The sequence below is a fragment of the Vigna angularis genome, chromosome 10 (assembly GCF_016808095.1).
Source record: "Vigna angularis cultivar LongXiaoDou No.4 chromosome 10, ASM1680809v1, whole genome shotgun sequence".
Lineage (NCBI taxonomy): Eukaryota > Viridiplantae > Streptophyta > Magnoliopsida > Fabales > Fabaceae > Vigna > Vigna angularis.
The window spans coordinates 7,493,898-7,513,851 of record NC_068979.1 but is presented as its reverse complement, the minus strand read 5'-3'; the positions used below and the strand labels follow the sequence as shown (position 1 = coordinate 7,513,851).

General features: G+C 31.4%; 3 protein-coding genes and 1 long non-coding RNA gene across 7 annotated transcripts; 2 read left to right on the top strand and 2 right to left on the bottom strand.

Annotated features, from left to right (window-relative positions):
* Positions 1–977: 977 nt before the first annotated feature.
* On the top strand, positions 978–2,712 carry LOC108335859 (glyoxylase I 4). The gene is made up of 3 exons (XM_017572045.2): positions 978–1,378; positions 1,460–1,577; positions 2,161–2,712. Exons 1-3 carry the CDS (start codon positions 1,203–1,205, stop codon positions 2,449–2,451), a joined length of 585 nt encoding a protein of 194 aa, XP_017427534.1. The 5' UTR covers positions 978–1,202; the 3' UTR covers positions 2,452–2,712.
* Positions 2,713–3,218: 506 nt separating this feature from the next.
* LOC128194305 (uncharacterized) lies at positions 3,219–4,043 on the bottom strand. The gene is made up of 2 exons (XR_008245680.1): positions 3,819–4,043; positions 3,219–3,729 (listed from the first exon to the last, which is right to left on the bottom strand). It is a non-coding gene; the product is annotated as an uncharacterized LOC128194305 (long non-coding RNA).
* Positions 4,044–4,180: 137 nt separating this feature from the next.
* LOC108335861 (B-box zinc finger protein 18) lies at positions 4,181–6,754 on the top strand. Of its 3 annotated transcripts, none has more exons than XM_052869556.1 (6): positions 4,181–4,407; positions 4,542–4,658; positions 5,078–5,174; positions 5,280–5,374; positions 5,671–5,916; positions 6,483–6,754. In XM_052869556.1, exons 2-6 carry the CDS (start codon positions 4,566–4,568, stop codon positions 6,486–6,488), a joined length of 537 nt encoding a protein of 178 aa, XP_052725516.1. In that variant the 5' UTR covers positions 4,181–4,407; positions 4,542–4,565; the 3' UTR covers positions 6,489–6,754. The 3 variants fall into 3 exon arrangements, with proteins under 3 accessions (XP_052725516.1, XP_017427535.1, XP_052725515.1); XM_017572046.2 differs by having other exon boundaries at positions 4,186–4,407; positions 5,259–5,374; XM_052869555.1 differs by lacking the exon at positions 4,181–4,407 and having other exon boundaries at positions 4,416–4,658; positions 5,259–5,374.
* Positions 6,755–12,422: 5,668 nt separating this feature from the next.
* Positions 12,423–18,193, bottom strand: LOC108336106 (PHAF1 protein At3g51130). Of its 2 annotated transcripts, none has more exons than XM_017572443.2 (15): positions 17,825–18,193; positions 17,457–17,539; positions 17,190–17,264; positions 16,260–16,327; positions 16,084–16,189; positions 15,921–15,981; positions 15,667–15,833; positions 15,481–15,543; positions 15,277–15,324; positions 14,054–14,167; positions 13,869–13,968; positions 13,676–13,755; positions 13,435–13,539; positions 13,288–13,340; positions 12,423–12,658 (listed from the first exon to the last, which is right to left on the bottom strand). In XM_017572443.2, the coding sequence occupies exons 1-14, from the start codon at positions 17,916–17,918 to the stop codon at positions 13,293–13,295; spliced, it is 1,212 nt and encodes a 403-aa protein (XP_017427932.1). In that variant the 5' UTR covers positions 17,919–18,193; the 3' UTR covers positions 12,423–12,658; positions 13,288–13,292. The 2 variants fall into 2 exon arrangements, with proteins under 2 accessions (XP_017427932.1, XP_017427933.1); XM_017572444.2 differs by having other exon boundaries at positions 13,676–13,752.
* Positions 18,194–19,954: the final 1,761 nt, after the last annotated feature.

Here is a 19,954-nt window from a genome sequence, read left to right as displayed (position 1 = left end):
CCTAGCACAAACTATCTAATATACTCTCTTTTTTTCAAACCAGTCACAACCAGAGAAAATAAGTAGGTGGGTACATGGTGTAGACAGTATATTGTACATGTCATTGTTCATTTTGGGCTTATAAATGTTTAGTCCAAGATTAACATTTTTTTGTTAATATGATGTACAGTTAGTAATGATGGAGACGTTAGGAGCAAAGCCCACAAGAGATTGAATAAAGCGCCGAAAGTATATGTATTTGGGCCACAAAAAAATGAAGCCTTATTGAATTTTCGTTTTCTGAGCATGTTCACAAGGAAAGAGGATCCGAACAGAAAACCGAAAAGAAAAGATGATCGGAGGAAAAATAAAGATAGAGATAGAGAACATATAATATAATATGTTATATACATTTTTATATTATAATTATGAATTTCAAACTATTTCTTTATAAAAATAATTATGAACGCCTTGTGTTGTATTAGGATTTTTTTTTATATACATTGGTAGTATGAAACCTTGAGTTCGTTTAATTTTGGAATAAGTAGTTTGAAATGCTTATACATGAATTAAAAATATAAAAAAATTAATTGTAAACGTATCTGATAAAATCATTTCTAAATTTATTATTGATTCTAATTTTAAAAATAAATATATATAACTTTTTCCTTTTATAATCAGTAAAAGTATAATTTCATAATATTTTAAAATCAATTTCATTCAGCATCAATTATAGTAACGCTCATCGAAATTTATATAAATAATAGCAGTGACACATGAAAATGAAAACGCAAACAAATCGTGAAATTTGTGCTGTGAAGCATCGTAGAAATTTCTCAATATTTCTCTGTTCTATAGGGTAACTACACTATACCGTACTATCACTATTGTCGTTAACTTCTCTTCCAATTCCGAGGGTAACTTGAAAAGCTAATTCTAAACAACAGAAACAAACACACAGCCATAGTACAGAACGAAAAACTAGGTTTCAATGACCATGAAGCATTTAGCTGTGTTTTCTTTCAATCAAAAGAACCTTCGAGGAAGGTTCCTACTAGAAGTAAAATGTTAGGAAGTTTCGTATATAGTTGTTACTCTACAAAATTCATTGACGTTGTATATAAGAGCATCTTAACGTAGCCAATGGCATGCAGTGCAAAGCTGAGACGTGAATTGGCAACAGAAAAAGGTGTTAAGGTGAGTGCATTGAGAGAGAAGAAGAGATGAAGATGGAGATTGAGGAAGTTGGGAACTGCGAAGCACAACCACTTCCCCTGCTGTCACTCAACCACGTGTCCCTCTTGTGCAGATCGGTGTGGGAGTCTATGAGGTTTTATGAGGATGTTTTGGGCTTTGTTCCCATCAAACGCCCTTCTTCTTTCAATTTCACTGGAGCCTGGTTAGCTTCATCATTCATTCTCACAACCTCTTCATTCCATACCCAATATCTTCTTAATTACAAAGATCATTCCTTTTGTAGGTTTTACAATTATGGTATTGGAATACACTTGATTGAGAATCCTCATGTTGATGAATTTGATGCCTGTGCCAATGAATTTAGGCCCATCAATCCCAAGGACAACCATATCTCATTCCAGGTAACACACCAGGCTTCTAAGCCAATCTTTAAGGTTTAGAAGACCTAAACAAATAAATTTAAGAGGAGACATTTCTCAAGCATATAAAAATTATAATTGATTTCATAAAGATATATTAGTACTAAACTAATTTTATTTTTTTAAATGTTATATTATAATTAGTTTAACAGAGATGTATTATTACTAAAAAAAAAATTAAGAACTTTTTTTTCTTGGAGATTGAGAACCTTAGTTTGACCTTGAGCTGCGATGTTTTTTACTTCAGTTTACTTTATAATGAAAAGGTCCTATGACTCATGACTTTCTTTAGTAACTTTTAAGTTGTTCTAGTGATAAATATTTATTATTGATATAATGTGAGATAGATACTATACATGTCTGAGAAACTTATGACAGTTCATAATATGATAATGTGAAAATACTTTACACTATCCATGGAGAGATATTATTTACTCTATATTTTTGTAGTTTGTGATAAGAATTTGTTGAAACAAAGTTGTTTACATTGTAATAGAACTTAATCAAGTATAGTTTCAGTAGAAGAAATCAAATGATGACATGGAGTGTTTTTGATTTTGGGCAGTGTACTGATGTTGAACTTGTTAAGAAGAGGTTAGAAGAGAGGGGGATGAGGTATGTGACAGCTGTGGTGGAGGAAGGAGGAGCCAAGGTGGACCAAGTGTTCTTCCATGACCCTGATGGCTACATGATTGAGCTCTGCAACTGTCAGAATATCCCAATCATTCCTATTTCTTCCTGCTCTCTCAAGCCTCGCGGCCACAGCTTCAAGAAGACAGCTCCTTACAAGTGTGGATTCATGGAGAATGTCATGATGGAAAGCTTGAGCACCGACATGATCAATTTCTCCTTTTAAAACAAATGAGTGAAGAACCTTATCTTGTTTCTTTTTCTTTGTAAGATAAAAAAAAGGGTTTGCTGGCTTATAAAAAACGATAGGTTGGGAGATATTAAGATAAGTCTGTCATTAATCTATGCTAAAACCTACACAAACGTGGCCTAGAAGTCTTCATTTGTAAGAGAATATGGTGGACCAAAGTAAATCTGTACTGCTATATTGTATCATGTTTCTGTTTGAAATAATAATAATAATAATAAAAGGAAGAAATTGTGAGTTGATCGGTTGCACTGTTCACCGGCGGATTTGTCTTTATCTTTTGATTCTTTTCCATAGGAGGCGTTGTGTGATGAAATTTTCAGCCTACCAAAATTGTGCTGCCTCCACAAAAGAGAACAGAATAGAGCTGGCAATGGCCCGAGGTTACCAAATGGATGGTTCAAATTCGATGCAAAAAGTAGAAAGAGTTTATTCATGAAATAACAGTTTTGTCCTAATAAATCCAATGTATCATAAACAGAGTTGGTTGATGTGTAGATTCATGAAAACAATTTTTTTTTTGTCTCGCAATTGTGGTCATGTGTTGTGGTGTCAGAATGACTATTCCACCAAGAATAAAAGCAAGAATAATCACTACAAGCCGAAGTCACACATTTATTTATTTTTGTCTCCTCAGTATGGTCATACATTTGTTCTGAACTCATTACATTTCTTGGAGACTCCTATTTAAAATGACCAATCTCTAGCCACATACTTAAAAACAGTTGTTATAAACTCATTACAGGTTTTATGTTATAATCAATATTTGCTTTAAAAGTTGCCACTGTTCTACATTACTGTTTCATGCATCTGTATACATCTCATCTTTACTAAATGGTAGCACACACTAAACAAAAGCAATCCAGAACAAACTCACTTTATTCTCTATGAAAAAAAAAAAGACATATAAGGTTACTGATGGGAAATTCCCAACTTTTTAAAGAGTATCAGCTAAAATGTCAGGCTAATTTGACAGAGCTTCCGAAACATGTGATGATGTAAAGCAATAATAGAGGTGACAAGCTGTAAACAAATCTTGAGTCCCCTTTTATTTCTGTTTGGGAAAGTTATTCTAGGAACAGTGAAAATTACCATTTGATCAGTGTCTCTTGTGCTTCTGATTGTGGACTGTAAACAGTATCTAAAGTTCTTTTTTTTCTCGGCCAACTACTCATGCAAAGATGTTCAGACCTGTTTGATGAGTCGTCCATTTATTAACAGTATAGATATTGACGAATCCATTGAAATCCACCATCCCTGAAATGCAAAAAAGTTGGTCGCACTACAAATCTTGGCAATATTATGTGTCTCTTTAAAGGGAAGTTGGGAGATAAGAGATAACCTACTTGATTCATTCAAAAGTCTTGTTTTTATAAATCCAGTAAAACTCTAAAAAAGCAAACGTACGCATCTTATAGATTTGTAATAAGTGTGTATGAGAATTTGGGTGTAGAGTAGATAAAGAAGTTAAAGTAAGAGTGAGCAGGAAAATGGATAGAAGGGACAGGTAGAGAAGAAGATGGAAGATTCATGGCTTTGGTTGTTGTGGCTGAAAAGGAAGGAGAAGTTAGGCAGAGGCTAGGAAGGATGAAAGAAACAAGAAACATGGGAAGGATGTGGGTCCCATGTCAGATAATTAATTGGTGGGTGAGAATGAAGCGTGAGTTGCTGTCAACTCTGCATTGGCTTTGAACTTGTGGCTACGAAGTAATGTTTGAGGCCAACAGAGTTGACAAACACTCATTTATTGTGTCTTTGCAAAGTTTTGGAATCAACCATCAAGGTCCCCCCACTCCTTCAAAATCCTTTCTTTTATCCCACACTCTAATCATAGTCCTTCCCCATCATCATCTTCATCAACCACCACCTCCACCCTCTTTCACAAACAACATAACATTCGCTGAAAAACAAAACTATCATACCCACATGGATTTGGTGAACACCTGTCTTCTTCTCTGCCTCCCTTCTCTTTCTATGCTCATATATATTCATCATCATAATACACACATAGATACATATATTGTGTTTTTCTGTCTCACTGTAACTTTCTTTCTGTCTGTTGCCTGAAGCAATGAAAGTGGGAGAGTCCAACCATGCGAACGCTTTGTGATGCTTGTGAGAGTGCGGCGGCTATAGTTTTCTGCGCCGCTGACGAGGCTGCACTTTGTCGTGCTTGCGATGAGAAGGTGTTTTTTTTTTGTCAATACTTTCTGGATCTTCTTTGTGATATGTTGTGCTCATTATCGATATTGATCTGTGTTTTGTACTTGTGTTTTGGTGTTTCGTTTAGATCACTGACTTGAATGTTATGATCTGGTGTTTATTGAAAAATACGACACGGTCACTATATTTCATTGGTAATTTAAGAATATTGAAATCCTGGGAGAAACTTGGAGAAGTTCATGTATGTATGGGGTAACGAATTGAAGGGCTTGAAGGTTGACCCTCTTGTAGCTTCATAGATATGCTTCGATTCGATTTGATCTTGTTGCGGTGTTGTGTGAATTGAAAATCTGAGTCTGTATTTTACTTTTGTTTGGTGTTGGTTTTTGTGGTCAACAACTTTGAACCAAAGGGTAGAAGATTAATGTTTTGGAGCTGACAGGTTCACATGTGCAACAAGCTAGCAAGTAGACATGTGAGAGTTGGTCTTGCAAGTCCAAGTGATGTGCCACGGTGTGACATATGTGAGAATGCACCTGGTAGGTGGTTTCTTCTTTCTATCCTTATGGTGTTCCTATGATGCTTATTGTTTATATGTGTTTACCCTTTCAATCTGGATGTAGCTTTCTTCTATTGTGAGACAGATGGAAGTTCCCTTTGTTTGCAGTGTGATATGATAGTTCATGTTGGAGGTAAAAGAACGCATGGAAGATATCTTCTGTTCAGGCAAAGAGTTGAGGTTAGTGAGTGAACTGGTCTTGATATGTTTATTGACTAAACCCACCAAAATTTTGTATTAAGATTGTAAGTTTGGCTGTTTTAATCTCTAGCTTTGCACAAGGCTCACTTCAGTACCTAACTTTATAAAATGTTATTCGTTTTAGTCCTTAATGTTGGTGAAGAAAAACTGAAATGAATATATTTTACAAAGTCAAGGATTAAAGTGACCAATGCTTACAATCTTAGGGATTAAACTGGGGTTTATTTACTATTGGGTTTCCTTAAAAGGTGTAATAATGTCTCCTTGTTCCACAGTTTCCAGGAGACAAATCTAGTCATGCTGAAAATCCAGGTTCACAGCCATTGGAACCTGGTGAGAGTAAAAGAGGACAAAATCAACTTCCCAAACTAAAAATGGGAGAGAAGCAGCACAATCATGTGATGCCTCTGCTTCCAACACCAGGATCTGCTGCTGATGGGCATACCAAGATGGAAACAAAAATGATTGATTTGAACATGAAGCCTAATAATAGATTACATGAACAAGCATCAAATAATCAGGTTAGAGTGCATGGGAAGTGGCTTTTGTCTTCCTAATTAGAAATTTCTTTTCAAGTAAAGGTGTGTTTCACATAAATCAGATATGCAAATACTTGCAAGGTAAAATTGTTAACCCTTTTAGTGCAAACCCATCTCATTTAAATTGTAATTAGTGGTATTAAATCCATTCCTCGTGCATTAAATATAGTAAACTTGTTCAAATAGTTTTGATTAGGATATGGAACTAATTGAAATGTCATGTGATGTGTTTGTTAAATGAATTTATCTTGGGGATCAATTTCTGGCTTTATTTGAAGGAACATTTTACGATTCGCCTTCACAGCTACAATCTGAAGAGATTAACATTGCAAGGAAAATATTGTTTTGTACTTTTAATTGTGGGTTTGAAAAAGCTTCATATGCGAACCAAAAAAACTTGTAATTTGTTCTGAAGCAGGTATTCAGTAAACTGTCATAAAACTTAAAACTAAGTGTGGTTGAAGAGTTGATCTGAACTAAAATTTCTACTAATCACATCATGTGCAATGATTATAATTCTCAGGAATGCTTTCTCTCTTTCTTTGCAGCCATAAATGGTACAACCAGGCAATGCAGTTCTTGCAGGATTCTACACCAAAAATATAGTACTGGCAAAAGCTTCTCATGCATGTTAATGACAAGGATGACAAAGATATTCTGTTAACATCCTATTCTGGCAAATGAGGCACAGAAATCTTTTGAGGAGTTTATTCGTCTATGTAGAACTTAATTTGGTAGTTCAACACAACATATTTGTATTGCAAAGCATTGTTGATTGTATATCTATATGATCGCTTCCAATGAATTGCGTGTTGCTGAATTTTGTTTTTGGTTTCGGTTTCTGTGCTACTACGGCTCCCCACAAAATTCAAGGGGGAAGAATTTTATTTTTCCAAATAAAATGAGACATATAATTATAAATCATCGAGGTGTTAGCAAATTGGATAGAATCCGTGTAGAGGAAAAAAAAAGCTCATTTGATCTTTCTTTTTTTAAATTTATTATCCAATTGATCTGATCATAAACTTTGGATCCAATTTTAAACGGCTTTGATTACTTTGGTTTGTAATTCCATTCTTTTTATTTTATACTATTAAAAGGGTTTGATCATGTGATTTGTTCTTGAAATTAAGAGTGAAAAAAAAAATTGGCCATGGACTTTTTTATAATCCATTATAGAGAGATTAATTAATTTCCTTTGAGATTATTTGATTCAGAATTAGATAATAAGTTTTGCCTTATGCGACAAACTTTCCAAAATAGGTAATAGTTCAAGATGTTCTTAACTTTATTGGAGGATTATCCATTCGCATCAATGTCTTATGTCATGGTTGATGTCATTCATATCTTCAACACTCACCTTTAGTTTATTTTTCACTTTTCTTGCTAAGAAAAACATTACATCAACCTACAATGTTAGAGATAATAAATAGGTCATCAAATCGAATAAAGTTGATTAAGATTTCCTAAATGTGAAAAAAAAAATATTGGGATCCACAAATTTCACTTTAATGATATCATATATTAGTTTTAACCTATGACATGCTAGATTTTATATTAAATGATAAAACATAAAGTGGTAATGGGTAATATTGAATTCCTGAGAAAGAGCAACAATTGTTGTGATAGAAATTAAAAACTGTTTGTTTATGAGTCAAGAAAATCAATACTCCATTTATTTAGTGGCTTTTTGTTGGAGAGCATTTTACGCGCGTGCTATGATTCCAACATCTCTAAAATCTTTCACTACGGATCAGATATCTTTATTCATTTTGTGTGATGACATGTGGTTGGGGACTTTATTCAAAAATTTACTTAAATGTTTAAAATACAGGTAAACGTTTATTTTCATAATATATATATATATATATATATATATATATATATATATATATATATATATATATATATATATATAACCATTTAAAATCGTATATGTCTAAAACCAGAACTCGTTATCCGGATCGACCAATAATATAACACAATTTAATGATTGAGTCCATCGATTTTATTTATAATAAACATGTGAAAAATATGGTTTCCAAAATTTAATTTTTATCGGGGTCAGTTGGAGTTCTCGTTTAACAAAAGTACAGAAAAACTAGGTTGTGCTTTATTTTCTGTAGAGTTATTACATTTAGATGAGTTATCAGAAAGAATAACGTAATAAAGAATAAATATTTTTAAAGACAGTTCTTTAATGGTGATATGAAATAGGACGTTTACTCTTTTCTAGTTTCTAAATTTTGCATAGTATAAAATTGTTTTATACAAAAGTTATATATGTTAAAATTGCAAATCATTCTTATGATTTTTAAGAAATTATTAAAAAAAAAGAGCAAAGTTATGATAATTTTTAATTACAGAACCATTTATAACTGTTTTACATTATTAGTATTATTTATTTATTTAATTACTTACTGTTTTATACAACCCTAACGTATGATCTCTTAGAAAAAAAATCTAGAAATAGACATTTCAAGATATTGTTTCATGAAACAAACATTTAGTTACATTTAATTAATGGAAACCATTAATATGATTTTCAGGAAAATTATCATAAAATTATCTAACCTATCGTTATAATTTGTGATTTAATAATAAACAAATACACAACCACTTTTCTTTTAATTAAAGCTTAAAACAGTTTAAAATAAACGGAATTATTATATATATATATATATATATATATATATATGAATATTCCATTTCGTTAGTGTTTCGGGTATGGAATTAATAGCAACGGTCTAATTTTTGTTATGTTATTTAATATTCAAGTCTTACCCCACAAAAGGTCTCACATACATTCAAACCGTTCTAATGATAATATTTGTAAGTATTTCGATGTCAAAGCCAGTTCAACTCAAATAGATAATAATAAATGTTGTTGTTAATCAAACCTTTATTTATTGGTTGGTTTTGTGGTGAACTTTTAATTAAGATTTGCCTAATTACGATCCAAACATAAATAATCATAATTTAACCTATGTATGATTCTGATTATGAGTGGATGGTCTGTCAAGTGACCGTCTGAACTCAACAACTTGTTATCTAGGTGGTTTGGTTTGTCATCCAAACTTATATATGATTAGACAATCTATCATATGACCGTTTAGATTCAACGACTTATCTGGTGGTTTGATTGATCAATCGGGCTAATGTATACAAGGACGTTCTGTTAGATCATTGTGTAAGCTCAACAACTTTTAGTTTGTGACAATTGACCATATGGGTTGTAAACATTCATTAAGTACACTTAGTTTTGTTCCATAAAACATTAACTTTAAACGTCCAAAAAATAAAGTATTGAAATTTTTTATTTAATATTAATATTTCTCTATCAAATTAATTATAAAATTATTACAGAAAAAAAACACAATATTTTTTAGTACTAATATAAATTTATTAAATTAATTATAAAATTATATTTATGAAAAAAAGCCTCAAACCAATTTTTTTAATACTAGTATACATCTATTAAATTAATTATAATTTTATGTTTGAACATAAAATTTAATAAAATTATTATCACTGTTAATTTTTATTAGTAGTAAAAATAATATTTAATGAGTTAAATTCTTTTTAATGAATTATAATTTTGTTTAGGAAAAAGAGAATGATTAGTTATTATAATTTTTTATAACCAATTTTAACTTGTATTATCTTTTATCTGTGTGACTTTTTATCAACTGGTTCCATTCATTTTCTCTCATTGTTTTATTTTATTCTAAAGTTTTATTCTAGAATTCTTCTTTTGATGGTTTTGGTAGATTAAGTTCATTGAATTTCATATTGTCTTTATGTACTAATTTTTTATCCTTATTTAGGTTTAGTATGTTTTTCTTTTTAATTTTATTGTTATTGTTTTTATTCTATTTGTTGAATTTATATTAGGATTAAAAATATATTTCTTTTGCCTGGTTCAGTTTTTGGTACTTTTCAATTTATGAATTTGGAGACTTTTTCTGCACATATTTTAACAAGAAATTGAAAATTTTTGTTTGGATTAAATTGCATACCTATTAAGTAGGTTAAAGTTTAACCTTTTGATGGATAATAGAAATGAATTCTCTTTCAAAATAAGTGATAAACACGAATTAAAATTGAAAATAATATCAAAATAAAATGGAATTAATTATAATAATTTAATAGATAATTTAAAAAAAAGTTTAAAAAATAAATAAATTTTACCTAAAAAGTCTCGTTTATAAATTTTCTTTTGCCTCCCAAACTCTTAAATCGCCAATGGAAATATACTTATTGAGTACATCTATACTTAAATTTAAAATAAATAAATATGTGACTCGTGTTGCCTGCTAGTTAGATGTGATGGAGTATGACTTGGAATAGATCATCTTCTCCCCGCCACAAAAAAAAAAAAAAAACATTACTTTATAGTTAAAAAGTTGGTATTTTAGTATTCAATGGTATAATAATCTTATTCTATGTAACGGAGATTTAAAAGAATAAATATTTTAAATGTAAATTAATTATAAAAAAATCATAATCAATAGCCATTTTAAAAATTACAAATGTATTTTAGATTTATAATATATTATTTAGGTGTAGTATATATTATAAGAATACAATAACCAAAGCATAAACTGTCAAAGTGTTTGGCGTCCGTACATGTACGGAGCATGCGCGTGGGGATGGTCGAAAGAATTTGTAGCCATGTAAGTCTTTTTCCGTCTATCATTATTCATGCATAGTAAAGTGCTCGATTATTCAAAACCATAGCTGGAAAACTTTATTATTTCTTATGATCCATTTATTTATTAAGTTGAATTAATGTCAGTGGATGATGAGTGTTGGAACATAGTATTAATGAGACCAAACTTTAGGTTATATAAATAATTAACACTACTTTCAATAAAAAAATTTAAATAATAAATTTTAAATTTTTAAATATGTTATTTAATTTTTTTCATTTTTATTCTGAGATTTGAAATTTTTAATCAATATACGATTTGGAATCATACTTAGATTCCTAACGAGGAGGAAGATATTGAGTTAATGGGAAGTGAATGGTTTTTAGGGAGTGTTCATTCCAAACTTGTTAGGGAAAGAGGAGGGTGAGTTTGTTCTATTCACCAGTTTGGTATGCAGTGAGGCACTCTTTGAAAAACTTTTGATGAGTTTTTCAGTGAAGATTCATGGGAGATATAAATAATACTAATAAAAGATGCGTGTGGGTGTAACGTGGAGTTGGTATAAGCTTGTGATAGGTTTTTTTTGAGAAAGATTCACATGAAATATACAACAATAATAAAATACGAGTTTAACCATATAAATAATTACCATTACCTCTGATTTAAAATCTTTAATTAATGAGTTTATAAGTTTTTTTTATAATATTAACTTTCGTGTGTTTACTTAATATAATACTTAAATTCAGTGATAAATTCTTAACGGGTTGTAGCATAGACCTAAGATGGGAGGGATGAACAATGTGGCCGACAAAAAGAGAGGAAGGTAAGGAAGTATGCTGTGTGAGTAGTTAGGGTTCATGTGATGAGGTGTAAGAATAATAGTGATGGGTGATGGTGAAAAGGAGAACAGGTGTCGATGCTTGGTCGTGGCGTGTCAAAACTGAAGCCTGATAAACTTGATGGCCCGTCGTTGTTGATAAAGTGTTTGGACAAAAAGCATTCGTCTCAACTACGAAGGTAATGGAGAAATCAGGCAAGGATGGAGACATTTTGTAGAATATACTGTAATTTTGTAAACATGGTATGAATTGCATTGGATCACTAAAGGGTTGTAATTTAAAAAGTCCGTGAATTAAGAGGTTAAAGTGATATAATCGCGAATAAATTTACTATAAATATCATAATTATATAATATAACAAAAGGAAGAAAACGATTACTAGTTATTACAATTAAAATGAAGTAAAATATATATATATATATATAAGTTAACAAAATATTTATTAAAATTCAAATGAGTGATAAAAAAAGCAAAAAAAAATTGAATAAACACGCAGTGTTAGAAAAAAAGCACAAATCAACAATGTATGATAATTCTAGTTAAAAAAGAAAAAAAAATCTTGTTTATTCTATCTTATCATCTTACTATAAAAACCTATTTTGTATATCCGCTTATTTTATCATAATGTTTATAAACTAATGGATAAATATATTGCTCTCAAACCTAATAATATAATAAAATTACAGATTAAATCATGCAGCTCAGGATAAGAATTGCAAAATAAACCATTTTACAAATAATTTTTTTTCTCCCAACAATATAACTTACCAAATTAACATTGGTTCTGTTCACTGAAATCCGACTCTAAAAGCTTTCTAATTAACTTGCAGGGTTGGTTCTATCTAGAATAGATTGAGAATCCATTAAATCAAATTTAAAATTGATCCGTCTAATTGATATGAATTTTTAGAAAGAAAAGTTGCCTCGTCGGTGCTGTTTTCTTTTCAATAGTTACGCAACATCGTTTTTTATAGCAATTAACTGAATCTCGTTACACTGAAAGGCAAAGCAAAAGATATATTTTACATTAGCAAGGAAGATGTCAATGTTAGAAAATTACACGACAACTTTACGACAACTTTAACAATGTGTAAATGTAATATAGCTGTACAATTGCGATAGACAGCACCATGCAACGATAATGCTTGATGAAAAGCTGCACCATATATAAGAAATGCCCCGTGCAACGATAATGCTGATGGAAAGCTGCACCATATATAGGAAATGCCGGACCTACAGTAATGAAAAAGGCTAAACCATATTTGTTTATGTTTCCAACAACCAGAACTGATTTAAAAAGACAATTTCCTATATGGTAAGATAGGATGGTAGAGAAAAGAGAGTGAAAAAGAAAATAGAAACAGACTGCATAAAATGAAAATTAAAGGTGGTTTAGTTGAAGAAAATAGAAATAAACGAGATAAAATCAATTAGTAAAAATAAATGAAAAATGAGAAGGAAAAATATATGTGAAATCCAATTTTATCTATCATTCTCACTTCTACTCCTCCCCAATCCAATTAGACAGTCAGCGAGAACCAAATGGTACAAGTAATCACATGAGCTCTCCATTTTCTACATAATCGCTAAATTTATAGATATGTTGGTTGCAATGTTGAACCTCTTAAAATACTTAAAACTATAATGAAAAATGCTCAACACCCAGGACAAACAGAGTACAAAAATAAAACAGACAAAGTTTAGCGTGACAAATGAAGACCATCTATTACTGGCTGCTTGGACTTGGAGTTGATTTTTAAGATTGAACTAATAGATGAGATTTAAGAAAAAAACATCAAAGCTATATTACTTGCTATGTGAATAAGGTATAAATAGAAGAACGCAGAATAAAAGAAATGTACCATCATCATGATTGGAAGAGAGTTATTGTTGCAATATAATCATTCTTCATCACCTGCTAACATCGCCAGAATATTAGTGGTGTCTTCAAAGAATCATTTCGGACTAAACTATAAAATAGCAGGACATTATAAATACAAAGGACACACCTCAAAGGCAATATTTTGATAACCATACACAAATGTTGAACCAAATGGATTAGTTGCAGAGCCTTGGGTTTGAATGGCAGCTCGTCCACAATCCCCAAGTATTTCCTAAAAGAATCAATTGCAAAATATTATATGATATAAACTTTGATTAATCATTATTAGAAAATCACTTCAAATGCCAGTCACTATTCTCTTCCATAACTACATAAGATATAACCCAATAAAAGGGATAGAAGACCACCTTCACTTGTTCCCATTTGGTGCTAGGTGTAATAACCCTTTGTTTGATATTATTTACTTCCTCGAAAGATCCCCCAGCTGCTGGAAAGGTCAAAAATAGATTTTATCTCTTAATTCACAACAAAAATTTACAACCAACCGTTACATGAAGACCAAAACTAAACACTCCATTGCAAATAAAAAAGATTGCTTACAATCTGCACCATGGATAACAAAGTTGCACTTAATATAAGAATTGAAATCCGCATGACCGGGGAAGTTGGAATGCAAAACAAACTTCTTGATTTTGTGGGTCTGAAAATACAACAGATATGTAGGAGTTTCCATTAACAGTCGTTTCACCATGCAAAGAAGCAAAAACACGATGTAAGATACAAACCTTTCCATCAAATAAGATGTCCAGACCACGAGTGAAATAATTATAAAAGTAATCTCCACATAAAGTTGTCCTTGGTCGAATATCAGAGGCAGAATGAATACCCATTTGATCAACCTATAGAGTTAGAATTAAGAATCAAACTTCATACAAACTAAAACTCATTCAGGAAGTTTACTAGCTCGAAATAGTATGAAGTTTTTTGTGCTGAAGTTAGACTTCAGACCTACTTAAATAAATTTATATTTAGTGAATATCAATATTTCTCCATTAAGAGAGTAACTAACAAGATTAGAAGAAAAAATATATCAGCTGCAGATTTTCTTGACTGTTAGCCCGATTTTAAAAACTTCTGTTTGGACACACCTCAATTCTTAGTATTTAGAACTTATCCACAGCATAACCCTAAATTATTCTGTCAAGTACACCATTGCACGTATTAAGGGGATCTAGCAAAACCTTCTTCTAAAGCATTTAGTAGAGATTAGAGACAATACTACAAAATCTCCTGATGTCTCGCATCTAATCATGCTTCTGGCTTCTATATATCACACATTCTCCAACAACCATGCAGCTATGCATACAAAAAATTCTTGAAAGAAAAAGCAGCGATGAAAATAGCAAAGTAGAAATTTGAAAGAACAAGCAGATCACATAAGAAATGAAGTTCATATAAGCCATAGCATGTGAAGCATGCCAGAGAAGAGAGGGTGATTGTGGAAATAGAACTGTTTCATATTCTCTGTTCATTTTCTTCCTGCGCTCTAAAATGAAAAAGAACTTGGTGTACCATATGTATCTTCTTCTTCCTTCAATTTTCTTCGCCCATTGACCCTATGTTTTCACTTATCCATCTAGCCAAACAGCAGAAATTCCAAGATGTCCTCTCTTTTCTCTTAACCAAATTATCAAACAAAGGCATACTCTAAAACATGAAACAATCAATTTCCTAGGTCCTCATATGACCCATTAAATAAAGTAGAAGACGTAGTTAAGATTGAATTGTATACTCCTTGCAGACTGACTCAGGGTGTACACCAGAATCTGAAAAACCGAACTGTATAGATCTTCATAAATAAAAATTTTCTCAATACACCAATCGTAAGTAGAAATAAAGTGTCAGGTTCTGTAGACATCTATGCAACATATATCAGTTTAGTTCCACACCAAAAGCTACATATTAATCATATTCCATTCAAAACATTAGTAATTCATTGTATGAGCACCTGCTTTTGATGAATTCCACAAGGACGCCCAAGCTCCGTCCAAACATCCTGCATAAAACATTAAGCACTGCATAAACTTTCCTTAAGATAATGAATATGAAACATGTGGAGGATGATAAAAGCAACAAAAACCATAGGAAATTCATCCCCTAAAAGCAGAATCTCAAATGGTTTCAATTGTATATAGCAGTAGATAATGATTACCTGAGGAGATGCACCAAACGGAATATGTTGAGAGCCAACTGTGAAATACAATTCTTCTCGCAGCTATATTAACCAAGAAAAAACTGAATTAGAAGTCAATACTACAATCAACAAGACAAATCAGGAAAACTGTTTCTCTAAAATGAAGCCAACTAAAAACTGATATAGGGTTTAAAGGACCCAAACCTTTACATGGACCTCTTCCATATAAATGCTTCCAATCGGTAATGGTGGAGCAGAAGCCTTATCCATTAAAGACCCCACACCAACCTTCTTACCAGAGGAGCTGTCATATATAGAAACCCTGCAGGTAACCGGCGTGGTCCCATCAGGAAACTCCAATGGCAACTCCACTGTCATAATTAAGAGAGAAAGTTTCAATGTAATGAAATAAGAAAACTAGGTACAACATTTCAATTTCAAGATGATATAGTAAATACCTCCACCATCATGACAGCAGTCTGTAAATTGACTAGGAATAGGAAAGGCAAAAGAAAGACCCTAAAGAGCAATACAGAAATATAAAGCAGAAAGCATTACTAACAAGAAATCGTAAACACACAAGGCAATAGTAGATAATCATTTGATATCCAAAATATGTACCGGATAGAATAGGGTGTAAATGCCTCTATCCTTGTCAAAAATTCCAGGATATGTAGGTCCAAACAGTGCATATACAGCAACAAAAGTAGCCAATGTTGATGGTCCCCTAGAAGTGGAAAAAATTATCTTTAGTTTTACAATAAATCTATACTACAATTAAGATTCCAAACACTCACCCTATCAAGGAAGTAGAATAGCGCATTTGAAGTCTCTTTACGTCAAATATTTCAATCAGCCGCAGTCTCTAAAATAGCAATGAAATGTTTCATCATGACAGAGTCTTATGAACATGTATATATAACAATGCATAAAAGCACTATAAAACAGTTTAGAATGATTGAACTGGTAAGAAATTATGCATACAACTGTTTAAGTGCTTGAGATCTTCGAGAAGAAGAAAAAGATACAAGGTGCACCATTACTTTTGAACAAAGTGGCAATACCAAGCATTCACGTTAAAAACAAAAGTCAATTCTCAAGCATGGTATCATCTTGAGGGGAAGGAGCACATTACTGTAACAAAAGAAACAGAAATAGAGTAGGAAATCCAAAAGCTTCAAACAATTCACCCCAACAAAGTTGCACAAAAAAATAAAAGATAGCTAAATTTTAAACATGCATTATTACATTGGATCTACAGTTTCCATTTGCACGGGCAAAGTACCAAGACATCCTTATACAACTTCAGTCCCATTATTCTCTTATCAAGTTGTAATATGCAAGCAGAATGAGCTTCAATGATAATACAACTAAAAACTACAGAGTTTTCTAAGATAATCCAATAACATTCAGAACTCATCATTTTTCGCATGAATTCTTAACACACTTGTTGAGTTTGCATTTTCAAATGCGTCAGACTATTGTAGTTGGTTTGTTAGTTATTGTTCATGATATCATAGAGCTACCAAAGCATGAGTGATGGCCCCGTCATATCATTTCTAACTTACAATGATCGCTAATCAAGCACTCATGATTCCAATTAAAGATATAATAAACAAAAAATTCACTAAATAATACACATCATTCATGCTTTCCAAATAAGGACTCTACAAAAAAGAATAAATCAACCACTGGAGCAAGACGAAGGACTAAAAAGTTATATAGACCTGAGACCACGGGTCGAAACGAAGATGGAAACCATGATCGGGAAAGCTAATCACAATATCTAACTTCAGCGGTTCCTGCGTGTGCATTAGAAAAAACTTAAGATAACTTAAAATCAATCTCTTACAAAATAAAAACAAGTGTCTCACAAAGGCGATGCCACCGATACTAGCCTGCCCGAAGCAGACAGTAAAATTACTCGAACAAGTTCACACAATCATAGCCGAGACAAGTGACATGAAATAAAGCCATAACCATTTGTGACAAACCTCATCAAAATACTTCACATGCACCACGTCATATATATTTGGCTGCTGCTCTATCTGAGCAAATGCTTCGCAAATGGGCATCCCTAAACAGCATAAGAAATCGGTAACAAGCCAAGTCAGTAAACAAAAACATAAGCCATATACGAAACGCCAATAACACCTTCAATAGTCGAATAAATTTAGATGTATTAAAATATTGGATACAACCGCTTAGCGTGTCTTTGAACATGTATGATAACCTCAACAGTCAAAAGACAAGAGGAAAAATTAAATTACCATGTCTTAGACCTAAATTTACATAAAGAGAAGTGAAAATCGGAAACGGATAGGATTACTGTTGAATTGAAAAAATGCGAGAGGATAACTACCTAAATTGAAGGGTCCGATGCCGAGACCGGGTCGAAGATCGAGAACGATAGCCCCCATGGCTGTGCCCTCGCAACGGCGCCGGGGTCTCTGCATGGTGACAGAGGGTATTGGATTGGGAGATTGCGGATGAAGGAAATCCTCCGTTACTTTGTGTGAAGAAAAATCGACAATAGATAGGGGTAAAATGCTTATGTACGGTTGCAGCGGATCCGATTCGATTTAGTTAGACGGAAGAACGAACTTCTGTTTCCTTTTTCGACACCCCAAAAGCAAAAAATGCTCCTCTCGCACGCCACGGAAACCCAAATTACGTTGGTTTGATTTTCTTAATCAGTTAGGTCTTCTTTCAATAGATTATACCCACGCTGTTATGTCAATCTTTTGAAAAAACACTCCTATTTCTTATGTTTTTCAACCATTTTAAACTGTTTTATCTATAATCTAAATATAAAAATATATAAGGAGATATATGTCTATTTACTTTCAATCTTATCCTCTTAATTATTATTTTTAAATTTAAATAACTGTTTATGATAAATAAAATAAATTTTAGTTTTATTATTTTAGTAATTATTTTTTAATTTAAATAATTATTCATTATAAAAAATTATTTAAATTTTCATTACTTTAATAAAAAAATTAAAATTTAAATATTTATTCATATTATTTAACAATATTTTTTATTTTAATTACTAAACATTATTTTATCTATAACGTATACTATGTATACTTCTTATTTTTTCAAATTTATTTTTTAATTATTATGACATATAAAAATATAATCATAGAAAATAGATAGATGATAAAAAGGAGAAAAAAAGAAAAAAAGTAAAATAAAGAATAATGATACTTTGACAACATTTTTTTTACAACATTTTAACATCATCTACGTGTCATTTTGGTGTAAAAATGTTGTCAAACTAACATTATCCTAAAATAAAAATAAATTATTGTTTTCTTTTATATGCTTTCATCCCATTAAACACACCTTTATCCTTTTTAACTTGTAAAATTATATATATATATATATATATGGTTTGCTAACTTGCATGCTATTTTAACAATGTGAACCGAGTTTTAGTTGAGTAAGTTTTAAGGTAAAGGGTTTTTGAATAATTTTCATTCTCAAAACTAAAAAAAAAAAAAACAAGAAACACCCAGACCTTTACTCACCTCCCTCTCAACCCTTTCTCTTCCATCTCTCTCACTCCAACATTTTATTTGTCATCCCTACTGTAACCCCAATTAAAAAAATTAGAAACAATTGCCTAACCCTAATACACTTTTCTCATTTATCCAATTCGTTTCTCTCTTATCTTCATATTTTCTCTCACCCACACAATTAAAATTGAAGCTCAAATTGAGAGAGATATCGAGAGAAATCAAGAATTCTCCCTATTTCATAGATTCATGGATAGGTTGGGGCAACAATATCATAAAAAATACCTAAAAAAACTAAAATACTAGCAATTTGAAATGAAATATAGTTTGAAATCCATGTATTCTTTTTGTACTATATTTTTTGAACTAGATTCAATTAAATTGGAACGAAATCTTTCATCACTTTTCGAATTCTTCTTTTTTATCTTAGTTGTTTTCATCTTTTTCTTATATTCGAATCGGTTATAAGTTAATTAAAAGTAACCCGCGACACCCCAATTTGTTGTTTTTGCTCTGTTCGCTCATTTGTTTTCCAATTTAATAACAAAATAAAATTATTTTGTTATTAAAGTGAACAACAAATGAACGAACAGAGTAAGAACAACAAATTGCGGTGTCATGCGTTGCTGTGTGTGAGTGTGAGAGAGTACGAAGATGAGAGAGAAACAAATTGGATAAGTGAAATAGAGAGAAAATGTTGGAGTGAAAAAGATGAAAGACAAAGAGTTGAGAAATATGAGTAAGAGTCTAAGGATTTCTTGTTTTTATTTAGTTTTGAGAATAAAAATTATTCAAATACCCTTAACCTTAAAACTTAGAGTTCATAATATATAAAAATATTTTTGTTTACTAAAATCCAATAATGTACCAATAAAAAAAAGAGCTTATACAAGTTAGCAAACTCATATATATATATATATATATATATATATATATATATATATATATATATATATATATATATATAT